General features: G+C 42.0%; 1 protein-coding gene and 1 non-coding gene across 2 annotated transcripts; one reads left to right on the plus strand and one right to left on the minus strand.

Moving 5' to 3' along the window:
* Positions 1–1,205: 1,205 nt before the first annotated feature.
* Positions 1,206–27,439, plus strand: LOC118542410 (dnaJ homolog subfamily C member 8). Its single transcript, XM_078073575.1, has 9 exons — positions 1,206–1,344; positions 4,046–4,147; positions 15,565–15,621; positions 19,340–19,406; positions 19,926–20,020; positions 21,570–21,641; positions 24,469–24,560; positions 25,478–25,553; positions 26,613–27,439. The coding sequence occupies exons 1-9, from the start codon at positions 1,267–1,269 to the stop codon at positions 26,733–26,735; spliced, it is 762 nt and encodes a 253-aa protein (XP_077929701.1). The 5' UTR covers positions 1,206–1,266; the 3' UTR covers positions 26,736–27,439.
* On the minus strand, positions 5,267–5,400 carry LOC118542439 (small nucleolar RNA SNORA70). The gene has a single exon (XR_004920598.1). It is a non-coding gene; the product is annotated as a small nucleolar RNA SNORA70 (small nucleolar RNA).

A 27,439-nucleotide genomic window follows, 5' to 3' on the forward strand; every position in this document is an offset into this window, starting at 1 on the left:
GGCAGAAAACTTGGAAAAACACAAAAGCAGAAAGATAGAAATAATAATCACTTATAAGCCCACTACCTAGTGGTAATAATTTCCTGTGTTTCTAGGTGATATTTAAGTGCCATTCTAGTTTCAGAAACTGTTCTATTTTTCAGGTACTGCTGTTTCTTGATTATCTCTTAGGCTAGGCATTCAATGGAGGGTCTTACTGAGTTTGTGCAAAGGATTGTGTAGACACTCGGATGGCTATAATTTAAAAAAACAATAAAGGAAAATAACAAGTGTTAGTGAGGATGTGGAAAAACTGTAACCCCCGCATGTTGCTGGTGGGAATGTAAGATGGTTCAGCTACTGTGGAAAATAGCTTGGCAGTTGCTTAAAAAGTTAAATACAGAATCACCGTAAGACTCAGCAATTTCACTTCAAGGTATGTACCCCCCCAAAACTGAAAACTGGTACTCAAATACATGTACACACATGTTCATAGCAGCATCATTTCACAATAGCTAGAAGATGGAAACAATCCAAATGTTTATCATTTGATGAATGAAAACAAATTGTGGTATATTTATACAGCAGAATAACATTCAGACATAAAAAATAATGAAATAGGGGTGCCTGGATGGCTCAGTCGTTAAGCGTCTGCCTTCGGCCCAGGTCATAATCCCAGGGTCCTCGGATCGAGCCCCGCATCAGCTCCCTGCTCGGCGGGAAGCCTGCTTCTCCCTCTCCCACTCCACCTTTTTATGTTCTTGCTGTCGCTATCTCTCTCTCTGTCAAATAAATAAAAAATCTTAAAAAAAAAAAGAAAGAATGACACATGCTATACCTTGGATGAAACTTGAAAACATTATGCTCAGTGAAAGAAGGCAGACACAAAAGGCCACATATTGTATGATTGCATTATGAGATGTCCAGAATAGGTAAATCCATAGAGGCAGAACACAGATTGTTGTAAGGGGTTGAGTAGAAGGGGGAATGGGGAGGAAATACTTCATAGGTGCCAGATATCCTTTCGGGGTGATGAAACTTTTGGAACTAGACAGAGGTTGGTGGTTGCACAATACTATGAGTGTACTAAGAAACACTGAATTATCCATTTTAATTATATGTTATGTATATCTCACCTCAATTTAAAAAAGTAGTTAGAGGTGTCTGGCTGGGCTACGAACCCTTTAAGAGTCACAAGGAAGGGGGCGGGGCTAGAGAGGCGGGCTTGTAAGAATCACAGGAGGCTGCGCCTGCGCAGGGGAGTCACGTGGTTGCTGGGCCGGGGAAATGGCGGCTCCTGGAGAGAGCGGGGCTTCGGCTGGCGGAGGGAGCACCGAGGAAGCATTTATGACCTTCTACAGTGAGGTGAACACTGAGTGAGGAGTAGTGGCACCGGGGCGACCCCGCCCAGTCCTACTTTCCCAGTGGGCAAAGGCAGTGGTCTTCCTGGCCTGGACCGTTGGGCGGCTCCTCCTGTCTGGCCTTCGGGGAGGCGGGGGGCTGGGGGTGTGTGTGCGTCTCTGCCTGAGAGCTGCTGGGGGAATCCTTTGGGCATCGGAAAAGGGGCCCGGGTCCGACGTCTGCGGGTAGAGGACGAGTGTGGCCAACGAAGTGCCTGGGCGCGTGCAGAGGTCCCCAAGTCCGCGGAGTCGGAGGCTGGCAGGGGCTGGCAGAGGGTGGCCTTCTTGGGGGCGACTTAACTGTCTTGGGCCTCATTTTTATTCTAAACGGAAGCACTGTTCACTCTTAGTCCTCTGTGATGAGTTGTATTAGTGGTTATTTCTGCCATTCGCGAACGTCAGGCACTATGCCTCATGCCAGGTAGGCATTATCTCTGTTTTACAGATGACAAACCTGAGGTTTAGGGAGGTGAAATAATTTGTTATGGGTCCTAAAGCAGATAACAGCTTGGTATCATGTTAGGACTGGAGTGAGTTTGGTCTGAGCCTCGGTTACTGTCGCATTTCCAGCGCCTAGAACATAGCGATTGCTTGGTAAATATTTGTTGAATAAGTGAATGAATAAATGAAAGAAAAGCATGCCATTTGGAGTCGGAGGACTTTGGATTGGATTTTTGCAAGGCAGTTAATTGGACTGTGGTTGAATTTTTTTCAAGGCATTGATTTTGCAGATCTTCCGTTTCCACTTCTGTAAAGCGAGAGTTAATATTAAAACGAGTTTTATATGCGTTAAAGGAGTTAGTGTATAAGAAAGGGTCTTTTTAAGAGTTAAAGCTGAAGATGGACCTCTGTGAGTTGGCATGGATTTGAGGAATGGAGTTGCTCCCCTCTAGGCTGTGAGCTACTCAGTTCAGCACCGTGTCACATTCATCTTTTATTTGTTAACAGTGCTTGTTACGTAGTAGTTTCTCCAGAGTATTAAATTTAAAAATGGAATTAGCACATCCTTTATAGTTTGTCCTTTTGAAATGCCCAATTAACTTGAAAATGTTGATACACTGGTACCAAAGTTTATTGACCTCTAATGACTACTCTGCAGTTATACTGGAAATTGTTTCACTTACCATCGCTTAGTCAAAAAGAAAAAGAAAAGAGAAAAAAGCAATCCTGGTTTGTTTGAATTGAATGAGACTAAGTACCTAAAGGAGGACCCTTCAGTCATCATTCAGTCAATGTTTACTGAGTACCTGACATGTACTAGTGTACTGTTTAGGTGCTAGAGGTATGGTAGTGAACAACAGAGAAAAATCCTGTCTTCACAGAGCTTGCATTTTTAGAGAAGGATAAGCAGTAAACAAACATGTACAATATAGTGTCAGGTAGTGATAAGTGCAATGAGGGAAAATAAGTCTGGGAAAGAAGGTAGAGTATAGGGGGTGGGGAGTGGCATGCTATTTTAAAGAAAGTGAAGAGGGGAGATACTGAGAAGGAATCGCTTTTTATGTTACTGAAATTATTTCCAAACTCCTTTTGGTCATAGGAGTAAAGGTGGTATATACATACCAGTGATGCATTTCAGCTAGTATTACAGTTCTGACAGTGGCACCAAGGATGTTTTCCAGGCATTGCCTGGTGCCTGTTCTCCTTAGCATTGGTCTTTGGGTCAGGGGTTTTTCTTTACCTTTTCTTTTCCTTCCCCTTCCCTTCTTTTAAGATTTTATTTATTTATTTATTTGGGTGGGGGAGGGGCAGAGAAAGAGGAAGAGAAAGAATCCCAAGCAGACTCTGCACTGAGTACAGAGCGGGATGCAGGGCTCAATCTCAGGACCCTGAGATCATGACCGGAGTGGAAATCAAGAGTCAGGTGCCCAACATACTGAGCCCCTGGGCCAGGGATTTTTCTAACTCTATTCGAGTTAGGTAGGCAGATTTACTTGCCCCTCCCATATACTTTTTTAATGTTGTTTTTAGTATATATTTCAGTATAATTGTATTTTTCTTAAATAAAAAATTGTAAATTAAGTATGAACAGCACAGGTACATCTTCCATCATTACAGTGGAAGCTCTTCGAAAGTGGTGGCTGTGATGTATTTATGTTTGAATGTTCTTTTTTTTTTTTTTTTTAAGATTTTATTTATTTATTTGACAGAAAGAGAGCACAAGTAGGCAGAGTGGCAGGCAGAGGGAGAGGGAGAGGGAGAAGCAGGCTCCCCGCCAAGCAGGGAGCCCGTTGCGGGACTCGATCCCAGGACCCTGGGATCATGACCTGAGCCGAAGGCAGCCGCTTAACTGACTAAGCCACCCAGGCGCCCCTGTTTGAATGTTCTTGATTCCTCAAACTATTATAGTTAAAATTCTTGTTTACAAGTTGGGTAGTTGGGAACAAGTCAGTTAACCTCTCTAAGTCCCAGTTTTCTTATCTGTGAAATGGGGATAATAGTAATGTCTATTGTATAGGATGGTTGGGAGGAATAAATATATGTAAAGTTTTTACATTATTAGAATTCAATAAATGATAACTATTGTAGTTATTCCCAAAGCATTTGGCAGCTGTCTTCCACATGTAGACAAATGTTTGCTGAACATGTCAGTAGCTTGTTAAGGTGACAATTCAGAGTTTATTATTGAACTTTACTAATGAAGTTTTTATCTCCCTTCATTTTAGGTGAAACAAATAGAGAAGAGAGATTCAGTTCTAACATCCAAAAATCAGATTGAAAGATTGACCCGTCCTGGTTCTTCCTACTTCAATTTGAACCCATTTGAGGTGAGCTGTCTGATGTTGCCGTGGCTTTGTGATGGGGAGCTTTGCATAGCTGCACGCAGACTTACATCCGAACACACGCTTAATTTGTCGTATAGTTGGAACTGAGATTTGATGGTTTTATTGTGAGCAGAGTTTGAGAGGTACCATGTTAAGGAAAATGAGGTGGTCTTCGCCTTGTCAAATATTCTCCATCTTTTACCAATCCAAATATATAGGACTTTATTTTCAGATGTGAAGGGATAGCTAGCCTTGATAAATTTAGGAACTTTGATTTAGTTTGCTTGTTACAGTTTTTCTGTTTTACTGCAGTAACAAATATCGAAAACCCAACAACCAAAAAATGATCACAAGATTAATAGACAAGCAAATATACTTTTTGGGTTTCCTTAGTTTTCCTATTTTATCTTGTTTTATTTTATTTATTTTTTTAAAGATTTTTATTTGAGAGAGAGAAAGAGATAGAAAGAGAGAGCACAAGTGGGGAGGAGAGGGAGAAGCAGGCTCCCCGAGAGCAGGGAGCCTGATGTAGGGCTCAAGCCCAGGACCGTGGGATCATGATCTGAGCCAAAGGCAGGCACTTAAGGTGCTGAGCCACCCAGGTGCCCCTAGTTTTATAATTTTAAACTTTTCCTAATTATAAAAGTAAATCATATTTCTTTTTTTAAAAGATTTTATTTATTTGTTTATTTTTTTGTTTTTGACAGGAAGTGGGATTTATTGGTGGGTATGAATAGGGAGGGGGCAGTGCCAAGGTTCTCATGAGTGCAGAGCCCTCCATTTGTCCAAGGGGCCACAATTAGGGATGTATTTGACCCCACAGCCATCTGGGATAAACCGCTTTTCAACCACCATGTCTTCAAATTCGTCTGCATTAAACTTAGTAAAACCCCACTTCTTGGAGATGTGGATCTTCTGGTGACCAGGGAACTTGAACTTGGCCCTGTGTAGGGTCTCAGTCACATGCTCCTTGTTCTGCGGCTTGGTATAGATGGACATGATGACTTGGCCAATGTGGACCCTGGCTGCTGTGCCCTGGGGCTTTCCAAAGGCACCCCGCATACCTGTCTGCAGCCTAGATTGGAGATAGCATGACGTCAGACCTCAGTGTCCACTGGAAAGGGCTGTCTCCAAGGTCCCTTAGGACAACCCATACAATCAACAGGCTGCATACACTACCAAGGAGGCTACTATTTGCAGCCATGGCACACTGGGCCCCCATGGAGAAGGAGCACAGTCAGCTTAATTGGCTGCAGGTATTTGTTTATTTAAAGATTTTATTTATTTATTTGTCAGAGAGAGCAAGAGAGCACAAGCATGGGGAGTGGCAGAGGGAGAGGGAGAAGCAGGCTCTCTGCTGAGCAAGGAGCCTGATGTGGAACTCGATCCCAGGACCCTGGGACCATGACCTGAGCCAAAGGCAGATGCTTAACCGACTGAGCCACCCAGGCATCCCTAGATTTTATTTATTTATTTGACACATAAAGAGCACAAGCAGGGGGAGTGGCAGGCAGAGGGAGAGGAAGAATCAGGCTCCCCACTGAGCAGGGAGCCTGATGCAGGGCTCGATACCAGGACCCTGGGATCATGACCTGAGCTGAAGGCAGGCACTTAAACAACTGAGCCACCCAGGCACCCCAGTAAACCGTATTTCTTATAAAGATTTGAAATATAAAGAAAGCAAGAATAATCATGTGTAATCCCACCTAAGAGAAATAGCCACTCTTAATTGTTTATACTTCAATTATTTTAAATGTTTTATTTTAGGGGCACCTGGGTGGCTCAGTTGGTTGGGCATCTGACTCTTGATATCAGCTCAGGTCTTGATCTCAGGGTCATGAGTTCAAGTCCCACGTTGGGCTCCATGCTGGGCATGGAGCCTACTTAAAAAAAAAAAAGTTTTATTTTATTTTATTTTACTTTATTTTATTTTATTTTTTTTTAAAGATTTTATTTATTTATTTGACAGAGAGAGACACAGCGAGAGAGGGAACACAAGCAGGGGGAGTGGGAGAGGGAGAAGTGGGCTTCCCGCCGAGCAGGGAGCCCGATGCGGGGCTCAGTCCCAGGACCCTGGGATCATGACCCGAGCCGAAGGCAGACGCCCAATGACTGAGCCACCCAGGTGCCCCGAAAAAGTTTTATTTTAAAACAAGGAAGATGGGGCACCTGGGTGGCTCAGCTGGTTAAGCATCTGCCTTCGGCTCGAGTCATGATCCCGGGGTCCTGGGATTGAGCCCCACATCGGGCTCCTTGCTTGGCGGGAGGCCTACTTCTCCCTCTCCCTCTGCTTGCAGCTCCCCCCTGCTTGTGCGCACCTTCTCTCTTTCTCTGTGAAATAAATAAATAAAATCTTGAAAAAAACCCAAAAAAAACGAGGATGATGCACTTCATTTTATTTTAAATGCTGTATTGTTATATAAAATATTTGTATACATTTCTTTTTTTATGATTGATTATTTTTTTATAAAAATTTATTCTTAATTATACAACAGGATCTAAGACAACACTTCATTTCAGCTATAGGTAACAATAGATGCTATGACAGGGAATCCAGATGTTTAAACAAGAATGGAATTAAGGATCATCATTGCCTCCGGCACAAGGAACAGCTTACTTTTTGCCAGATTTCTTTTTTTTTTTTTTTTTTTAAAGATTTTATTTATTTATTTGACAGAGACACAGTGAGAGAGGGAACACAAGCAGGGAGAGTGGGAGAGGGAGAAGCAGGCTTCCTGCGGAGCATGGAGCCTGATGCGGGGCTCGATCCCAGGACCCTGGGATCACGACCTGAGCCGAAGGCAGACGCTTAACGACTGAGCCACCCAGGCGCCCCTTTGCCAGATTTCTTAATTCCACCTGTGGCCAGGGGCCCTTCCCCATGGCCTTCACTTTTAGCTCCTCGAGTTTCTTCTGCTTTTCTTTCTGTTTCTGCTTGAATGCCTTATCTTCCTCGTCCATCTGCTTGGCCTGCTTCTTGGGCTGCTTCAGGGGCTTTGCGGCTGGACATGGTACCTGCTGCCCCTTCCCCCAACCCTGCCACTGGAAGCAGTGTATACATTTCTTAAAGTTTTTATAATTCCTTTATTGTAGGATATTTAAACTAGTTTCTAATTGTTTACAACTATAATTTTGACATGAATATTGTTACATTTTATAAAAACACTTATTATTTAAAAACCTTTTTTTCCCACTTTTTTTATCTGGTAAAATATACATGACATAAAATTAACCATTTTAACCATTTTTAGGTGTACTGTTCAATGGCATTAAACACATTCAGTGTTGTGGAACCATCACCACTATCATTTCCAGAACTTTTTCATCATTCCAAATAGAAACTCCAAACGCATTAAACAATAACTCGCCATTCCTCCTACCCCCAGTCTATTTCTATTCTACTTTCTATATTTGAATTTGCCTGTTCTAAGTGCCTCGTATAGGTGGAATCACATAGTATTTGTTCTTTTGTGTCTGGCTTATTTTATTTAGCATAATGTCTTCAGGGTTCATCCATTGCTCCTGTCTTTTGAAGAGTAATTTTTAAAGAATTTTTACATTTTAAAACAATCTCAGATTTGCAGAAAGGTTACAAGTATACTATGAAGACTTTCTTGGATTATCTGATACTAAGTTGTCCATATGATGCCCCTTTGCCCTGTAATACTTCAGTGTATTTTTCCTATAAATGACACTCTCCTTCTGAAGCACAATATAACCATAAAAATCAGGAAACAAACACTGATGACATTGTTACCATGTAGTTCTCAGACCCCATTCAATATGCCTTTTGTCTCAATGTCCTGTATACAAAAGGATCCAGCCCAGAATCAACTGCTAGATTTAGTTGTCATGTCCCTTTAGTCTTCAGCTTGGAACAGTTCCTCAGCATTTCCTTAACTTTGGTGACCTTACCATTTCTGAAGATCATAGGCCAGTTATTTTTAGCATATCTCTCAGTTTGATTTTGTTTGATGTTTCTTTAGCTGGATTCAGTTTATGCAATGTTGGCAGGAATATCACAGAAGTGATACTGTATTCTTTTCTTTGCAGCTTATAAAGTACATGATATTTCCATTAGCTGTATCCCATTACTAATGATGTTAACCAGATCACTTCAAGAGGTACCTGCTGAATTTATTCATGAAGTTACTTTTTTCCCTCTTTGTAATAAGTATTTTATGGGGAGGTACTTTGAGACTGTGCAAATATCCTCTCCTTATCAGAGTTTCAATTTATTCATTTATTAGTTAGTATAGATTGGGGGTTTCCTATTTTATTCAGTATGTTATATTTTGATATTGTTTATTTTATTGCTCAAATTGTCCCAAATTTGGCCAGTAGGTTACCTTTCAAGCCAGATCCTATCTTTTGATAGGTCTTCATCATTCTTTGATTACTAGGCATTCTTGTACTTTTCCTGACCCAGCCTAAAATTAATCATTTCAGTGAGGAGCTCTGGTTCCTTTTAGTGAAGAATGGTATTTAGAAATCGAGATTTGGGTGCTAGGTGTACTCATTGCTTTTGGGAATGTCACTACCCCTAGACCCTATTGGTAGATAGGGCCAAGGATTGGGTGAGTGTGTGTGCGCGCGCGCGTGTGTGTGTGCATGGGTGCATGTGCTTGCATATGTATATACATGTATTTACATCCAATTTCAGTCCAGCACTACAGGGTTTATTCTCATTTTTTTTCCTTTCCATGTTTGTGGTTTCCTTCTTTCATAGTGAGAAGCTAGGCTCCCATTATCATAAATATATATATAGTTACTTAATTGGTCCTCCTGTTTGCATCTGATCTCACAGCTGCCATTCCTTCCCTCTTGTGACTGCGCTCCTCACCCTGCTTTATTCTGACACCAACACCAGGCTGCCTCACTGTGCAAAAACCCTTCTCACCATACCTGAGCTCAAAATTCTCATGCCAGGTTACCCTTCTATGTAGGTGCGTTCCTCACCCAGCTCAGGCTCCCTGTGCTTGCCCTCTGCCCCCTGGGGGCTCCAGCGTCATCCTCATCAAGAAGGCACCTTCCTACCCTGCTCTGGCTTTGACACCGTATGTGAGGCTAACTTCCTCTGAGAACACCCTCCTCATCTTACTTGGGCTCTAACTCCACGCTCCAGGTCACCCCTGTGCATGGAGGTCCTTTTCACTCTGCTCGGTTCCAACTTCTTTGCCGGCCATACTTCCATACAAATGCTCTCTACATCCTGCTTGGGTTCTGACACCTCTTGTTGGGCTCCCTTCTTACATTGGATGCCCTCCCACATCGGCACCCACCTCACCAAGCACAGGTTTCCCATGCTAGGCCACGCCTTTGTGGAGATGTTCTTGCTTGGGCTCCTATACTCTATGCCAGGCCACCTTCCCTTGTGGACACTTTCCTTACCCTGCTCAGTGTCAAATATCCCGTGTTGGGCTCTACTTCCATGTGGATTTCCTTGCTTATCCCTCTTGGGCTCTGATACCCTGCACTTGGCTACCCTCCCATGTTTACAGTCTTAACCCTGCTTAGGTATTAACACCCTATGCCAGGCTGCCTGTCCACTGAGATGCCCTCCTCAACCCACTTTGTACCTCCATGTCAGGCTGCCCTTCTTCTTCTTTTTTTTAATTTAATTTTATTATGTTAATCACCATACATTACATCATTAGTTTTTGATGTAGTGTTCCATGATTCATTGTTTGTGTGTAACACCCAGTGCTCCATTCAATACGTGCTCTCTTTAATACCCATCATCAGGCTAACCCATCTAGAACCCTCAGTTTGTTTCTCAGAGTCCATAGTCACTCATGGTTCGTCTCCCCCTCCCTTCTGTGTGGATGCTCTTCTCACCCGTTTGTGCCACCACTGTGTGACTGGCCACTACTCCCTGACGGTGACGATGGTCACCATCGTCTTCATCCCAAATGGGCTCTGAAACTGCTCTGGGCCATTTTGATGCCCCACCCAGAGTAGATGTCTGCTAATAGATATCTAAGTGCCTGGCTCCACTTAATGTGTTTGGATTGTATTGCTCAGAAAGGGAAGGGGAAGATGGAAAGCTTAAAGAGTGTGTTTGAGGGGCGCCTGGCTGGCTCACTTGGTAGAGCCTGCGACTCTTGATCTCAAGGTTATGAGTTTGAGCCCTATGTTGGGTGTAGAGTTTACTTAAAAAATAAATAAAATCTTAGAAAAAAAAGTACTTTTGATTTGATTTTGGGGAGGGAGAAGATAATTTGAGAAGTGATAAAGAATTTGATGGTACATTCTTTCTGTTTCACCATGCTCTTAAATTATACATAGTACCATGAAATGGGGACATGTGATCATATAACTTACCCATTTATTTGTTAAGGTAATTCATGTTTCCTATGGAGAATCTGATGGACAAGAAATGACAAATTTTTGGGAATAGTATGAAGGCTAGGATTTTTTTAATGCCCTACTAGTTACTGTGGTTCTGGAAATTACTACCCTGTAGCTCTTGTCCTGACTATAGGAAGTATGTTTGAGTATATATACACATTATGCATACAGGCATATGTGTATATATGTACACACACAGTTGACCCTTGAACAATGCAGGGATTAGGCATGCAAACCCTTGCACAGTCGAAAATCCGTTTAACTGCTAATAATTACTATTGACTGGAAGCCTTACTGATAACATAAAACATCGATTGACACACATTTTATATGTTATATGTATTAAATACTGTATTCGTATAATAAAGTAAGCTAGAGAAAAGAAAATATTAAGAAAGTCATAAGAGAAAATATATTTATAGTAGTATACTGTATTTATTGAAAAGAAAGTCCGTATGTAAGTTTGACCCACACAGTTCAAATCTGTGTTTTTCAAGGGTTGACTGTGTGTGTGTGTTTGAATATATACATCTTTACACAAAGATATGCTAAGGTCAGCACACTGGGGAAGATGGGACATTGTGTTTGAATGGGCAGGACTCCATGACTATCCATTAGAATATTTGTCTTTTCTATTTTCTACAAATGTGCTGGCCTCTTTATAAGGTGGACGTCATTGTCATTGTCTCCTTATAAAGTTGCTTTTTGTTTTTTTTTTTAATTTTTTTTTTGTTGTTTTATTTATTTATTCATGAGAGTCAGAGAGAGAGATAGAGAGAGGCAGCGGCAGAGGGAGAAGCAGGCTCCCTGCCTAGCAGGGAGCCCGATGCGGGACTCGATCCCAGGACCCTGGGATCGTGACCTGAGCCGAAGGCAGACGCTTAACCATCTGAGCCACCCAGGTGTCCCTTTATAAAGTTGCTTTTTGACTCTAAGTCAGAATCTTAGGTGTTCCTGGTGATACAGGAAATGAATGACTTTTGTTTCTCGTGCAGCACCTATTGACGCATCTAAATAAATCCGATTTTTCTACAGAGGTAAGCAGCCTGGTCTTCTGGTAAGGAGAGTAATGCAGTAATAGCCAGGTAGAAAAGGGAGGCAGTAGACTGGGAATCTGAGGGGTCTTCTCAGAAATCCTTATCCAGGGAGCATCTTTTTCTTCTCCTGCCATCTCTGCAGCTCCCTATTTGGACATGTGTCTAAGCTTCAGCCATTATGCAAGCATCTTTTCTTTTGCGTTCTGCGGTTATTCTTAGGTTTGAGGACCCTTCCCCACTGCCTTCCCTAAGTTTGGATGAACCTGTGTCCCTGCTCAGTCCTGTCCTTTTGGTGTTCCTTATTTTGATTTAACTTTAAGACGCCAGCAGGGAGCATCACTGACTTTATTTTCCGTTTATCTTGTTAAGTACCTTGGAAAGAAAGATATTGATCTCCTAGAACTCTGGTACTTGCGCATTATTAACAGGTCATAGAGTTCAGGTGTGACAGAGACTGGATTCCTTTTTCAAGTGGAAGACCCCAAAGGAGGCTGTTACCGTTTGAGTTCAGAAACTTATATAAATGTCAAGCATTTTTGTTAATGTGAGATGATTAGTTAACTCTCTGAGGTATAAACTGTGGCTTCTTCATTGTAGTATCCCCAAAGCCTGAGACACAGGAGGTGGTCAGAAAAACCTTCTAAGAATCTGAACAGATCTGTGTGCTTCCTAAGAGCTGTATTGGTAATATGGCATTTATCATGTTTTTTTGTTTTGTTTTGGGTTTTTTTTGCATTTATCATGTTTATAAGAATTACATATTACTTGTCTGTTCTTCCCCTGATGGACCTTAAATTCCATGAGAATAGTAGTGAGCACAGTATCTAGCAACCCTAGGTGCTCCAAAAATTTGTACTGAGTGGGAAACTGGCTTCAGAGAGGTTTGGGCCACAGGGATAGGCCCACTGTTTTCATTGTATTTCATGGCCCCATATGGCACCTCCAACTCTTAAAGATAGGAAAGGAGTTGGATTAGCTTTGAAGGCACTCAGTGAATATTTGTTACCTGTGATCACATGTGCACATGTGATATAACTCTTGGAAAAATAACTTTTGGTTGATGTGTGTGCGTTTGTGTGTGTATATATACATACTTATATATACCTTCTTTTTTGCCAAATCATCTGAAAGTAAGCTGTAGACTTGTGAGGCTTCATGCCTAAATAATTTACCATGCATCTCCTCAGAACAAGAACAAATTTCTACATAACCACAACACCATTACCACACCTAAGAAAAACAACATTAATTCAATAATATCATCTAATGGAGTCCACACTCAAGCAGCCCCAGTTGTCCCCCAGATCTCAGTTATAGTTACTTTATTTATTTAACTTGGGAACCAGTCAAGGTTTATGAATTACCTTTGGTATGATTAGTTCTGGGCTATAGCTTTTTTTTTTTTTTTAAGATTTTATTTATTTATTCGACAGAGAGAGACACAGCGAGAGAGGGAACACAGGCAGGGGGAGTGGGAGAGGGAGAAGCAGGCTTCCCGCGGAGCAGGGAGCCCGATGCGGGGCTCCATCCCAGGACCCTGGGATCATGACCTGAGCCGAAGGCAGATGCTTAACGACTGAGCCACCCAGGCGCCCCTGGGCTATAGCTTTATTGGAGGCTTTTTTGGTGTGTGAAGGTGGGAAGTTTTCTTTCTCATTCATTTTGGACACCTGGGGTTTGTTGGACTTTGGTTTGCTCCAGTACGTTTCTTTTCCCCAGAACCAAGGTAAGGTAAAATTCTCCTCCGAATATTTGTGTATGTACAGTTACCTCCCTTTATCTGTAACTCTTACATGGCTGCATACTTCCTCTGGAGTGACTTTTTCCCAATTCCTTTCTCCCTTGGGAAGTTATGAGGGGACATAATGCATCTTGAAAATTCTTTGCTTTAAAGTTCTTCTTTTCCCTCCCCCTGAATGTCTGCCTAGCATTGGAGAGTGGGTATGCTCTTGTCATAACCTTCCAAAGTCTGCCGAATGCAGTGGTGATTCAGCTTCATTGCCTACCAATAACTTTATTATTGTAGGTGGGCTGTTGGAATGTTTTGAAAGCTTGCAATAAATCTTGACATTACTTGTTGCCAGGTTTTTAAAAAACACTGCAAGCATCTGACTAAGCTTGGTGGATTACTTTGCAGTTTTAATTTCTAGTATGTATTTTTCCTTTCAAGGTTTATTTTCATTTTTTTTCTCTTTGCTGCCGCTCCCCACCCCCCGTGCCTGTAACTCACTGATCCTTAGTTCTGCTAACTTTGGACATACTTTTTTCTAACCTCCATCATTTCTTGCCAGTGCGTCTCAGACTTTAAAAGATTCACATCATTTGGGGATCTTGTTAAGTATTGATTCTGATTCAGTTGCACTGAAGTGGGGCCTACTCTTTTGAATTTCTACAAACTCTTCTCACCCTCTGCCTTTTCAGGACCTTCCTCTGGCCTTGAATACCAAGTAAATAAATACTAGGTGCTGTGTTGAATCCATGGACTATACTGTGAAATCATCTACTTTAATTGTATATAACATTCCCTTCCCCCAAAAGCACTTAATATATGGTAATTTAAAAAATATGTTTTCCCTGGGGCGCCTGGGTGGCTCAGTTGGTTAAGCGACTGCCTTCGGCTCAGGTCATGATCCCTGGAGTCCGGGGATCGAGTCCCGCATCGGGCTCCCTGCTCAGCGGGGGATCTGCTTCTCCCTCTGACCCTCTTCCCTCTCGTGCTCTCTGTCTCTCATTCTCTCTCTCTCAAATAAATAAATAAAATCTTTAAAAATATATATATATGTTTTCCCTGTTTATTCATCTTTGCCTTTCTAGTACATGGCAGTGTGTTCAGCAGGTAGTAGCTACTATGTAAATGTTTGAATGAATATATGTATTTGTGGTGATCCTTCCATTTGGCTGTACCTCAGTTCTAATGAGTTGGAATCAGACTTTTCTAGAGTAGGTCCCCGGCATCACTCACAGGTCTTCACAGGCAATTCTGATGTCCGCTCTGGGCTGAGAACCATTGGCCCATGTGAATTACAGATATAAAGTGGAGCCCAGTGGACCTTTCTGGATTGAAAATCAGGGAGCCAGCCTAATTTTTTCCCTGTTGCATGTTTATGCTTTCTCCACATTTGCAAAGATGAGTAGGGGTGGGTAGGGGGATACTTTTCATAATGAATGAAGGGAAAACCCAACGTGGTCTGGAAACATGTCTCTGGGTATAAGATAAATTCTTCTGATGGAATAAAAGTAGCTACTGTATTAATTGAGAACCCTAAAGTGGTATAACTATTACTCTGTTAACTGGTTTGGTCATTTATATTTCTTTTTTTCTTTTTAAAAATATTTTATTTTATTTTTTTAAAAGATTTTATTTATTTATTTATTTGACAGAGAGAGACACAGCGAGAGAGAGAGCACAAGCAGGGGGAGTGGGAGAGGGAGAAGCAGGCCTTCCGCCGAGCAGGGAGCCCGACGCGGGGCTCGATCCCAGGACCCCGGGATCATGACCTGAGCCGAAGGCAGATGCTTAACGACTGAGCCACCCAGGCACCCCCAAAATATTTTATTTTTTTAAAGTAATCTCTACACCCAATGTGGGGCTCGAACTCATGACCCCAAGATCAAGAGTTGCATGTTCTACTGACTGAGCCAGCCAGGCACCCCTCATTTATATTTCTTGAGCATTTAAAAAAAAAAAGTGTTTTTTTTTTTTAGATTTTATTTATTTATTTGAGAGAGAGAGACAGAGATAGAGCACAAGTGGGGAGGAGAGGGAGAAGCAGGCTCCCCGCAGAGCAAGGAGCCTGATGCGGGACTCAATCCCAGGACCCCGGGATAATGACCTGAGCCGAAGGCAGACGCTCAACTGACTGAGCCACCCAGGCACCCTGTTGAGCATTTTTTAGAACTGTGTGCCAGGCACTGTTCTGGAATGCTGAGTACTGTTCTAGATGCTGATTATAATTTGTATAATTATTAGACACCTGTTAAATTCATAAATTATTTAAATTTCTTTCACAGTTTTGATTTTGATTCTTCCAGGTTCTTCAGATAGATCCTGAAGTGACAGATGAAGAAATAAAGAAGAGGTTTCGACAGGTACAGTACTGTTTCGCTGTAATAGATGGAGTTTGAACCTTTTGGAAACACAGTAAGCACATGATTCTCTTAGGACTTGCTATTATGACTTGTGGGCCAAAATTTAATTTTTTTATTTTTTTTAAGATTTATTTATTTTAGAGAGAGAGAATGGGTGCGTGTGAGCAGCAGGGGGTGGTGTGGAGGGGCAAAGGGAGAGGGAGAGAGAGAATCTCAAGCAGACTTCCCACTGAGTGGGGAACCCAACGCTGGGCTCAGTCTCACAACCCTGAGGTCATATCCTGCACTGGAACCAAGAGTCGGGCGCTTAACTGACTGAGCCACCCAGGTACCCCTCAACTTTTCTTTTTTTAATGTTAAGGCTATATAACTCTTTAAAAAAAAAAACAAAAAAAAACACCTCACAGTGACAAAATTTGTAAATAATTTAGAGACCGTGGCTTGCCTTTGACTTTCACACAGCCCGCCTGCAGCAGTAGGTTTATTGGTAGGCCATGAAGCTCAGTGACAGCTGCATTCAGCAGACTTCTGAAGGTTATGACAGCACCTTACCCACTCTCAAATCTAGGCATACGGTTGGGAGTGAGAGAGAAGAACAGAATGAATTTGACTTCTGAATAGAATGAATTTTATAGCCAAATAGAATCTTTCCAGCCCCTTAATCAGGAGAAATACAAGATAGAACAGTAGAGCTTACTGGAGTCATGCTTATTAAATTCTCTGCCTTCCCAGGGAGAGTATGTTAAATGATTCGTAACAAGTTTTGTTTTTTTTTTAAGATTTTATTTATTTATTTTGAGAGAGCGAGAAAGCAAGCAGCAGGGAGGAGCAGAGGGGGCGGGAGAGGGAGAGGAAAGAATCTCAAGCACACTCCCCGCTGAGCGCAGAGCCTGACACAGGGCTCAGTCTCAAGACCCTGAGATCATGACCTAAGCTGAAACTGAGAGTCGGATGCTTAACCGACTGAGCAACCCAGATGCCCTTCGTAACAGTTTTTTTATTTTTAAGATCTCCTTCCTCAATAATTTTATCTTTTGCAAACTTAAATAAATACCCAAGAGATACCCTGTTTCGTATAGAGTGCTTTCTTGCCCAGTCTGATGTTTCATAGCTTGAGCTACAAAATTTTATAGTAGCCTTTTTAAAAAACCCTTCCAATTTTGATAGCTGAGTAACCTCCAGCCTTTCCTTCTAGGGGTTGAAGAATCATACTTCCTGCAATCTGTCTTTACTAATTGGATTTTCTGTATATTTCATGTCTTTTTTTTTTTTCAACTTTACCCACTTTTTTATATCTCTTATGTACTTCATATTTTAATAGGACCTAACCAGTGCCGAATATAATTCTCAGCTCCTGCAGGACACACTTGTTCATATCCAGTGTTGTGCCTGCTTCTTCGATACCGTAATTGCCCCCACATTGCTGACTCATAATCATCTTCTGATCTACTATTAAGCTAAGATGTTTTTTATCTTTGCCTACTCAGCCATTTTCCATTATATAACTTTCTAGCTGTATAGAGTTCTACTCTGTACCTATATTCAGCTTTTTTTCTTTTTTCCAAAATTTCAAGTCTCCTAATATAATGCATTAGCAGTCAGGCATTCAAATCCATAGTCAGAACAGCTATTTATGTAGCTGTACAAAGAACTCAGTAAGAGTTCTTTAGTCATTAATATGATCTAATAGTTAAGAGTATGAGCCTTAGGGGTGCCTGGGTGGCTCAGTTGGTTAAGCGTCCGACTCTTGGTTTTGGTTCAGGTCATGATCTCAGGGTCGTGAGATGGAGTCTCACATCAGGCTCTGCACTCAGTGGGGAGTCTGCTTCTCTCTCTGTTTCTCTCCCTCCCTCTCCCTCTGCTCCTCACCCCACTCGTGCATGTTCTCTCTCTCTCTCTCTAATAAATAAATATTAAAAAAAAAAGTGTGGGCCCTAGAGCTATTTGACTTGAGTTCCAGTCTTGGCCATACCCCTTATATGCAGTTTGAACAAGTTTTCAACCTTTCTGTGCCTGTTACCTCATTTGTAAAATGCACATCATAACGGTGCCTACCTAGTGGGGTTGTTAAGAGGATTTAAATGAGGTAATACACACAATACGCTTAGAATAGTGTGTCTTTTTCTTGGCATATAGTATGTCCTCTTTATATGCTGACTATTGTCAATGCATGTTAGACAGTATGCTAAGTTTCTACTTGGAGTATTTCATCCTTAACCCAGTAAGACAGAGGTACCTGGTATTGTCCCATTTACAGAGGAGGAAACTGGCACAGAGATAGGTTAAGTGAATTGCTCAAGGTCTCACAGCTGGAAGGTGATTGAAGTTGGAATTAGAGCCCAGGATTCTGGCTCCAATAATGCTGGATTTAGCATTTGATTCGCACTTGCTGTCATTCCCCCAACAGAGTCCCACTGTTCCAACTAGTTGATTTTGGTCTGTCCATGATAGTAGATCAGTGATTCTTAATCCTGGCTTCCTGGAAGAATCACGTGTGGAGATTTTTGCTTTTTATTTTAACTTTTTTATTATAAAACATTTGAATTACATTTTAAAAAGAAAGAGTAGAGCAGTGAACACCCATATACTCATCGTCTGTAGGCAACGCTTCACCTCGTTAACTATATGTTTTTGGCTGAATTGTAAACATCGTGATACTTTACCCCAAATACTTCATCATGTATCCCCCCGAGAAAAAAAAAGGACATTTTCTTGCATTTCTTACTTGTCACATCTAACAAAGTTAACACTAATTCCTTACTCTCATCTGATGCCCAATCCAGCAGAGGTCTAGGAAGTACAGATGCCAGAGCCTGATCAGAGGGTCTGAGGGTAGAAAGTGGACCTATATTTTTAAAAAGCTTTACAGGGTTGGGGGCGCCTGGGTGGCTCAGTCAGTTGGGCATCCGACTCTTGATTTCTGCTCGGGTCATGATCTCAGGGTCGTGGGATCAGGCTGAGTTGGGCTCCACGCTCAGCAGGGAGTCTGCTTATCCCTCTCCTTCTGCTCCTCTCCCTGCTTGTGCGTGCGCGCGTGCTCTCTCTCTCAAATAAATAAATAAATAAAATCTTAAAAAAAAACCCCCAAAAACAAAAAAAACTTCACAGGGTTGGAGCACAGCCAGAACTAAGAACCACTACTTCTTCTTTTTTAAAGATTTTATTTTAATTCCAGTTAATATATAGTGTCTATTAGTTTCAGGGACAATACAGTAATTCAGCACTTCCACATATCACCCGGCGCTCATCACAAGTGCACTCCTTAGTCCCCATCACCTATTGAACCCATCCCCTCGTCCCCCGCCTTGAGAACCACTACTTTAAATTAAAAGTTCTTTTAGGAAAGAGATGATATGTCATATGTGCTTATGCTTCTTCAGCGCTCAGTCTAAGGAACGTAATAGGAACTGGGTGCCTTTCAGTCTCTCTTCTGCATCCTCACAGCAGCCTCATAATACTAGGCTTATATTTGTTCTGAACTTTGTGATTAAAACCCTATGTGTTTCTCAGCTGTGCATTTACCTTTTGGTGCTTGAATTTTAAGGACCAGTATTTCTACACATTTATGATACTTATTAATTTGTTAAAAGTGCTTCCAGCTGACAAGTCTTTTTTTGCCATAACACCTTAGAGCTTTTGGTTGTAAAGAGGCGCAGTGCAGGTGAAGGGTTACTAAATGTTCCTCTTATTGACAAACCTAACTTTCCTCTTATTTTAGTTATCCATATTGGTGCACCCTGACAAAAACCAAGATGATGCTGACAGAGCACAAAAGGCTTTTGAAGGTATTTGTAAATTTACCTGCTTCCAAGTAATATTTTATCAATGCTAGGGACTAACTATTCCTTGTCCTGGATCAAGAAAGGAATGTTACAGTTTTGTCTTCTGGTGATGAAGAAGCTGTGGTTTCCAGTAGAACAGTTGTCATTCCAAAGCAGAATGTTGCTGTTTAAGAAATAGATCTTAACTTTGCTTTGTTAAAACTTTTATGTGCCAAGAAAGACTGTTACTGCGTAGGATCATTTTTCTTTTTTGAACATAAAAAAATAATTGGAAGTATTTTATCACTGAATTAAATCTAGATGTGGTGTATTTAGTCTTGAGGGTATATTTAATTTTTTCCAAGGCTCTCAAGGAAAATCATTGCTATAGTTGTATGTATTTAAATTAGTTTAACGACAATAAATAATTTAACAAAGTAGGGAATGCTTTTAGATGGCACAAGTCCATTTACACTGCCTGAGTATAGTTCAGACTTTCAGAGGGTGTTTGCAGAAACAGTTAATTTCAATGTTTTGCATTAGCTGTGGACAAAGCTTACAAGTTGCTACTGGATCAGGAACAAAAGAAGAGGGCCCTGGATGTAATTCAGGCAGGAAAAGAATACGTGGAACACACTGTAAGTATTTATAGTGCTGCTGTGTTTACAGGAAGTATTAGCAAGCCTTGGGCACCTTGCAGGAGGGTAAATGTTACATAGCAGTACCTACTGGTGTAACTTGTGACCTCTTATCTGGTCTCCGGAAGTTTGCTGTGGTGCTCATGAATGGTGTGTGCCCTAGAGCGCAGGATGTGGAGTGGCTAGGAGGCTGCCTCTCCCTCTTTCCTTACCAGCCCCATGCTGCGGAGAGAGGTCCTCTCGTGCCCTCTCATCACAGTGTTGTCACATTACCCAGTTCTGAGAGTGGAAGAGTGGAGCAGCCATGATGATCCTTGACCCTGGATTTTTATTCTTGTCTCTGTGAAGGGGTTGGAACATGGGCTTGAGAAAGATTGGCAAGGGGACATGAGTAAATTTTTTTTTAAAATAGGAGGAGGTGCATATCTGTATTAATAACAGGGTTTGGGAAGGATTCAACTAAAATAAATTCAGTTACAGCTAGTTTTATTTTTTTGCATTACCTAAATCTCCCGAGTGGTGGGAAGTGTTAAGATGGCCTGCTTGAGGTAAGAAGGGTCTTTGTCTTAATTTTTTACTTGCTGGGGCAAGAATCGTGAGGCCATTCATAAGAGCTATTTCACTTGGGAGTGAATATGGGTGTGACCTTCTCTTTGAAGAGCTTTGGAATCTGAAACAGAACTGTATAACCAATAATAATAATGAGTCCAAATGAGATGAAAAAAATGAGTAAAAAGAGGAGAAGGATGGCCATAACTATGTCTTGCTGGTCATGTGTTGGAAGTGGTACCTATAGGTCAAATTTTGGTCGAAATCAGAAAAGGACCTGACAAGTTCTCCTTAAATTATTGTGGTAGTTACTTTTCCTCTGTATTTTGCCTGTAAGGGAGCCATCCTCAGGCTTTCTGGCCACAAGGTGGCAGTAGCGTTGTTCTGAGCTTGGAAGGCACTGGCTTTTTGCTGGATCAGTCGTGGGTGATTTAATAGAGTAATGACATTCTTGTGTGAAGGAGTATATTTAATTTTATTTTTTTTAGATCTCAATGGTGAGCAAAGCAATAAAAAACATCAGTTAATATGATTGGTTTAAGGGGGTTTCACAGTGAAAATTATCAATGAGGCTGTTGTTGAAATACCAGAAAACAATTAAACTTAATGCCACAAATTTGATAGCTTCTTCTAAAACTTGACAAATATAGTTTCTTTGCTATAAACACGTAACTACTGGCCGCAAAAGAGAAATGGGTAATCTGATAAACATATCCAAGGCTCTTTGGCTCTGGCCTAGGATCCGATGAGTTGGGGACAAGTTCCCTGCTGGTTCCCTTGCGTCCTTCCTGGTGGATTGGATTTTAGATGAGGTTAGGGGGAAGACCCCTGGTTCTTAGTTCTCCTTTGATTGCATTGCTGTTGTGGAGGGGAGGGGCAGAGGCTCATTTTATTTCCACGTAAACCTTTTGTCCTGCCTGTACGTGCAGAAAGTGCCCATGCCATATGTGTGCAGCTTAATGGATATTCTCAATTTTTTGATGAAAAAAATTCTTTTTAGGTGAAAGAGAGAAAAAAGCAATTAAAGAAGGAAGGAAAACCTACAAATGTGGAGGAGGACGACCCTGAGCTGGTGAGTGAGACACGGGAAAAGCCACTCGGTCTCCTGCACTCGAATGCACTGATTGCTGGGTTAAAGAGAGGGAAGCCTAAGGAATGACGCATACGTGCTGGAAACATTTTGTTTTGACTTAAAATATTTAAATGTATGTCCATACACCTATTTTTAAGCCTCACCCTTTTTTGTCATAGGGCCACGGCCTTTTCTTTGAATGTGTGTCTGCTGATTGGCGTTTGCCAGTGACTTCATTTAATAAAACACACACGCAAAGCATGATCCATAGTTTCTACTTCTAATGTTTTTTGCAGTACGTTGAAACTTAGGTGTTTGTGAAACAAAAACCAAGAGCAAAATCCTAGCTAAATATGATCCATTGGTTGTTTTGTTTTGTTTTTGGATAAAGAGGAACAATAGCTTTATTGCTTTGCGGGGTAAAGGAGGCTGCAGCAAGCTAAGGTCTTCAAAAGTGCAAGCCCACCTGGATATTTCGTTTTCCAATCTTTTTCAGATGTCTCACCTGTACCTAATTTAACAGCGGTATTTTTATTTATTTTATTATTATTACTTTTTTATTTTTAAAGATTTTATTTATTTATTAGAGGGAGCACGCACAAGCAAGGGGAGCGGCTGGCAGAGGGAGAAGCAGGCTTCCTGCTGAGCAAGGAGCCTGATGTGGGACTCCATCCCAGGACCCTGGGATCATGACCGGAGCCAAAGGCAGATGTGTCTCTCGATGTGTCTCTCTCTGTCAAATAAATAAATAAAATCTTAAAAAAAAAATAAAAAGAAACCACAAGCATTTATTTGTATAAACCACATTCATCAATTTCTGTGGTATTTGAATCTCATAAGTATAGTAGTAATTGTAACTGGCATAGAGCACTTTGGGAGCAACCACAGGTGACTCTAACCAGCTAGTGAACGGCTTTCTACCAGCCTTGGGTGCTCACTGTGCTCCAGGTGATAATTTACAGAGAAACTGGAGAATATTGCTTCATCCATTGGGTTCTTTAGTGGAGATTGGCTGAGAGAGAGATTCTACTTAGATATTTGTGTCTGATTGCCTCACTAGCCTGAAAAATTCAGTCATCCTAATCTTGCCTCAGTTTAGATCAATAAGTAACTTACCATCTACTTATCTTGTTTTTAAAGATTTATACGAGAGAGGCTGTCTTGCTAGGGAGACTTGCCTACAACTTCTCGCTTCAGTGATCTTGCTTGGCAGTGACGGGCCCCATCTTCTGTGTAGTAACACTGCTTGTGAAGTGTGAGGTCACCTTTCGCACTAGCCACCTGTTTTGGATTTATTCTGTCCCAGTATTTCAGTTTTTTCTCCTCAGTCTTACTTTCTCTTCCCTTCCCTTTAATGATCTCTCTGGTCTTTTCTGAAGACCTTCTCATAAATACTCCTTGGTCCCCCTGAGTTTTTAAGAACCGTAACTTTTTTAAGTTGTCTTTTTTTTTTTTCCCCTGATTATAAAGGAACACATGCTAATGATAGAAAATTTGGAAAAAGGATATAAAAAACTCAATCATCAGTAACCGTCCATCCAAGAGAGTTGGAGCCTTTAAAGATATTAAAATAGTCATTACAGACTCCTTCACTCCTTTGATGTTTGTCCTCATTAGGGACTGGGGTTTGTCAGTATTGCTTTTATTGAGCAATGCCTGGCAGATAACAGTATTAAAAAGAAGTGACACATTCTGGGGCTCCTTTACTTCCCTTTCTCTCCATATATTACTCTTTGCTCCAGTGTCTCTGCTTTTGGAACTTAGGCTCTATGAAATCTGCATGATGGGTTATTTTCTGTTTTTCTTTGTATGTTTAAAATACTTTATATTTTGGGGGAAAAAAGTTTTAAAGATAGTTCTGTTTTCTGTCTTGTGTTATTTTTTTTCCGTCTGCGTATTAGTTAGAATATCAGTTCAACTGATACATACAACTGAGACCCAAGATGATGGTGGTTTGAACAAGACAGTGATTTATTTTCTGTCCTGTATAATGTACAGTATAATGTACTTTGGGAAGATGGCCGCTGGTATGGCAGCACTGGACCATGTGTCATCCAAGGACTCATTCTCCTCTCTGTGGCTCTGCCAACAAGGATGTCGCCCCCATCCCCACAGTCCAGGATGTGTCATCACCTCACCCATGTGCCAAACAGCAGAATAGAGGAAGGGGACAAGGAGGGATAAGCGTACTCCCTCTAAGAACATTCCAGGAAATTGCTGCATCACTTCTCCTTATATCCCATTGGCTAAAGCCTAAGTTACATGGCCACACCTAGCTACAAGGAAGCCTAGGAAATGCGGTCTTCTACATTGGGTGACCAGGTACCTAAAGATAAGGGATTTTACACGGAAGGAGAACAGATGATGGGGGGTGGGGGACACCCAGCTAGTAGCTTTGGTGCTCTGCTCTAGTCGGTAGACTCCGGAGACGGGGGCTGCTTGATAGCAAGTTCTAGTACCCAGCTGGTGCCTAGCCCAGAGCAATTACAAGAGATTTGTAACAGGAGAGAATGAAAGTTATTTTTTCGAAGTTCTTTGGAGGAAAGCGTCCTCCCACATGGTTGTGAGAAGCAGGTAGTTTTTTCTCTTTGGTGTTTTTTACCAGAGTAAGTTTCTTGTGTATCATCCACATGGAGAAAATGGAAGGTTCTCCTAGGTGGTTGTTATTTATCTCCCGGGAGAGAGCATCATTAAGTAGTGCCCTCTGAAATCTTTCTTCCTTGCTGGTTCTGATCTGCTTTTTGTCTTGGGCTCCATCTGAAAGTGCTTGATTTAAGTTGCTGATAAAATACTGACTTTTATTTTTTTGTTCTTAATTTTCTTGTAGTTCAAACAAGCAGTATATAAACAGACCATGAAACTCTTTGCCGAGCTGGAAATTAAAAGGAAAGAGAGAGAAGCCAAAGAGATGCATGAAAGGTATACATCAGTATATTCATTTAATCCATCTAAGTACCTAGATTAACCAAAATTGGTCTTTGGGGATTTTCCCAATGAAGGATTTTTCTAACCAAGGAATTCTATAGTACATCATTTAAGAAACTGTATAAAATAGTTATCTGAAACAGCCAAACTTTTGAATCACGAGGGTAAGAAGTTGTCTCTGACTTTTGGGAAATATTGAATAGACTTGTCCTTAGGGAGTTTTTAATCAAGAGTGCTATGTGTTTTCTTCCTGATTTCCTGGAGTTAAATAGGCAGAGTTATTGAGGCCAGAACCTTTTGTGTGACTAGTGGCTGCAGCTTTGATGAGTCTGTAGTATTTATTGTATAGTGTAATTACTTACAAAATATTTATTGTCCCAAAGTATGATTTCCCTTACTTATCAGAAATCTTGAGGTAAATTTAACTTACGTATTTTGTATTGTTGATTGGTGTTTAGCAGTAACTGTATTTTGCTAGTTGAGGTTGTATGAAATTGGGTTTTGTCCAGAGATCCTCTTGAATAAGGACCTCTGCTATTGTAATGGTCATTCTACTGAAGTAGGGTGGCCTGGGTTCTCGAGATGGCTTTCTCCCGGACTGAGCCCCGAACCTATAGACGGAGCCCATAACCCACGATTATTGTTGGCGGGGCCTTGACAACCTTATATGTCTGTCTGTGTAACCAGGGTATTTATACCCGGCCCTGTAGCCCTGCCCACGGTCTCATCTGTGTGCTTTAGAGGAAGACGTTCATGAAAAGGCTCTGAGCCTTTTCCAGACTGCCATTTTTATAGAACCCTAGGGAATTGATTTACCTTATATACTTGCTTCTATCGGGAGTGGCTTAACTTGTATGGTTAAGACAGTCTCTAAGTATCATATAAATACTCTGGTTTGGTTTTCTTCCTAGGAAGCGACAAAGGGAAGAAGAGATTGAAGCTCAAGAAAAAGCCAAACGAGAGAGGGAGTGGCAGAAAAACTTTGAGGTAAGTTTCCAGGGTGGTCAGGGATTTTCATTCCAGAGTAAGAAAACTTTCCAGCATAGAAACTTGGTTCCTGGGGCATTGCCAGGACTGACTGGGGCAGACGATCAGGGAAAGGGGATGCGTGGGGAAGAGCAGGAGCTTCGGAGAATGAGTCCTGGCTCAGCTGCCTGGATGCTCTCTAGCCTTGGCACGGGCAGGGAGGGTCCCTGAACGGCTTGTTAGAGATTCTGGAAGGCACAGCTGCCAGTGGGCTCGAGGAAAGTGCTTTGCACGTGTAGATTAGGGGGTAGTCATGGAGTGGTGCCCTACTTAAGAGGTCTGTTAGCAGAAACTGAGGTTCTTATGACCCTGATATCCTGGCTTTTGAACTTGACTCCTCTGTAACACCCTGGTTACATTCTTCAGGTACTCAGCCAATTTCCTGAATTGAGCCACGTTTGGTGTCTTTTCTTCTATACATTCAGGTCTCGGGCTAGGGATTGGTTAACCAGAGTTGATAACTGTGTTTCTGTCCCCCTGCTTATATGCAGAGAGAGAAAATGAGTAAGTCCCTTGATAAGCAGGGAGAGACCCTCGGGGCCCTCTCAGCGTAACGGCTAGGCATCGTGCTGGCTTGGAGCCTCCATCCGAGTTTTGCGGGGCCAAAGGAGGGTGCAGTGGGAAGAGCGGCTGTCCTGCTGGCTAGATGTATGACTCTGGGAAAGCGATAACCTCTGAGCTGTGGTGTTGTCATTTGTGAAATGGTGGCGGCATTACCCGCTGCCGGCCGCTTGTTTGTGAGGATTAGAAAGAGCATCTGCTAAATATCCAGCCCTGAGGTCCCCGGCAGATGTTGTGATGATACTGTCCTCTTCTTCCAACCCGCAGCTGATCCTGCCTTCTAGGGGTGGGATGCCACTTTTTGTGGGCCTGTGGAAGTGGGAGGAAAGCTCTGCTCTGTTCTACTCTTGGATTATGCCAGAGGACTGAGATGGGCTGGGCTACGGGGATGGCAGAGCAGGTCCAGGCCCTTCTTCTCGTCAGCTAGTTTCCTCACCCCCAAACCTCTTTTGTGCTCAGGAAAGTCGAGATGGTCGTGTGGACAGCTGGCGAAACTTCCAAGCAAATACAAAGGGGAAGAAAGAGAAGAAAAATCGGACCTTCCTGAGACCACCAAAAGTAAAAATGGAGCAGCGTGAGTGACCACCTGGGGTCACAGCCACAGAACCTTCCCCCAACTGTCTCCCCTCCTGCTTTGAAGGACTCATTCTTTCCTCCCATTTCCACCCCAACATAGAGTAGTAGTTGCTTTTTAGTCCATTTTGTTTTCAATACAATTTAATATCGATCAGAGTAATTCTTTTGTACATTGAAATGAGGGGCTCAGTTTAAAACGAAACCTTCCCGCACCCCCACCCCTAGACCAACCAGGACTGGAAGGTGCCACCATTGGTTCTGCCTTCTCTTCCCACAGCCTGTAACTTAATGTTTTGTACTTCACTGAATTGTGATGGTTAGAAACTTCGTGTATAGTTTGTGGAAATCATCCAATTAAACATATTGCTTAAAATGGTGTTGCCGTGACTTCAGAGACAAGCCTGGGCCACCTTAGGAATCCCCTTTGCTTCAGTTGTTTGCTTCCGGGCGTGGCATCCTTTGAAGCCCCAGATCAGACAGGGAAGGCAGTGGGCACGCAGAGCAGTCACTCGATGCCCTGACCTTCCGCAGCATTTGGCATGTGCTCTCCCTTCTGACTGACCGTTCCGCGTGGCATGAGGCTCCGAGCCACCCAAACCTGTTCACTTTCCAAAGAGCTAGCCATCTTCCATCCGGTATCATTGTGTCCTAGCCTGTCTGCATTCGTTAGTGGTCATATTCTGTACATGTAATAAATTTTTATACCCTAA

This window comes from Halichoerus grypus, chromosome 5 (genome assembly GCF_964656455.1).
Source record: "Halichoerus grypus chromosome 5, mHalGry1.hap1.1, whole genome shotgun sequence".
Taxonomy (NCBI): Eukaryota; Metazoa; Chordata; class Mammalia; order Carnivora; family Phocidae; genus Halichoerus; species Halichoerus grypus.

Bases quoted from the DNA above. Each gene is read 5' to 3' on its own strand.
- LOC118542410 (XM_078073575.1), top strand. From the start codon at position 1,267: ATGGCGGCTCCTGGAGAGAGCGGGGCTTCGGCTGGCGGAGGGAGCACC. The intron at 20,021-21,569 runs GTAAGTATTTAT...AATTCTTTTTAG, and splicing joins AAGAATACGTGGAACACACT to GTGAAAGAGAGAAAAAAGCA. The intron at 25,554-26,612 runs GTAAGTTTCCAG...TTTTGTGCTCAG, and splicing joins AGTGGCAGAAAAACTTTGAG to GAAAGTCGAGATGGTCGTGT.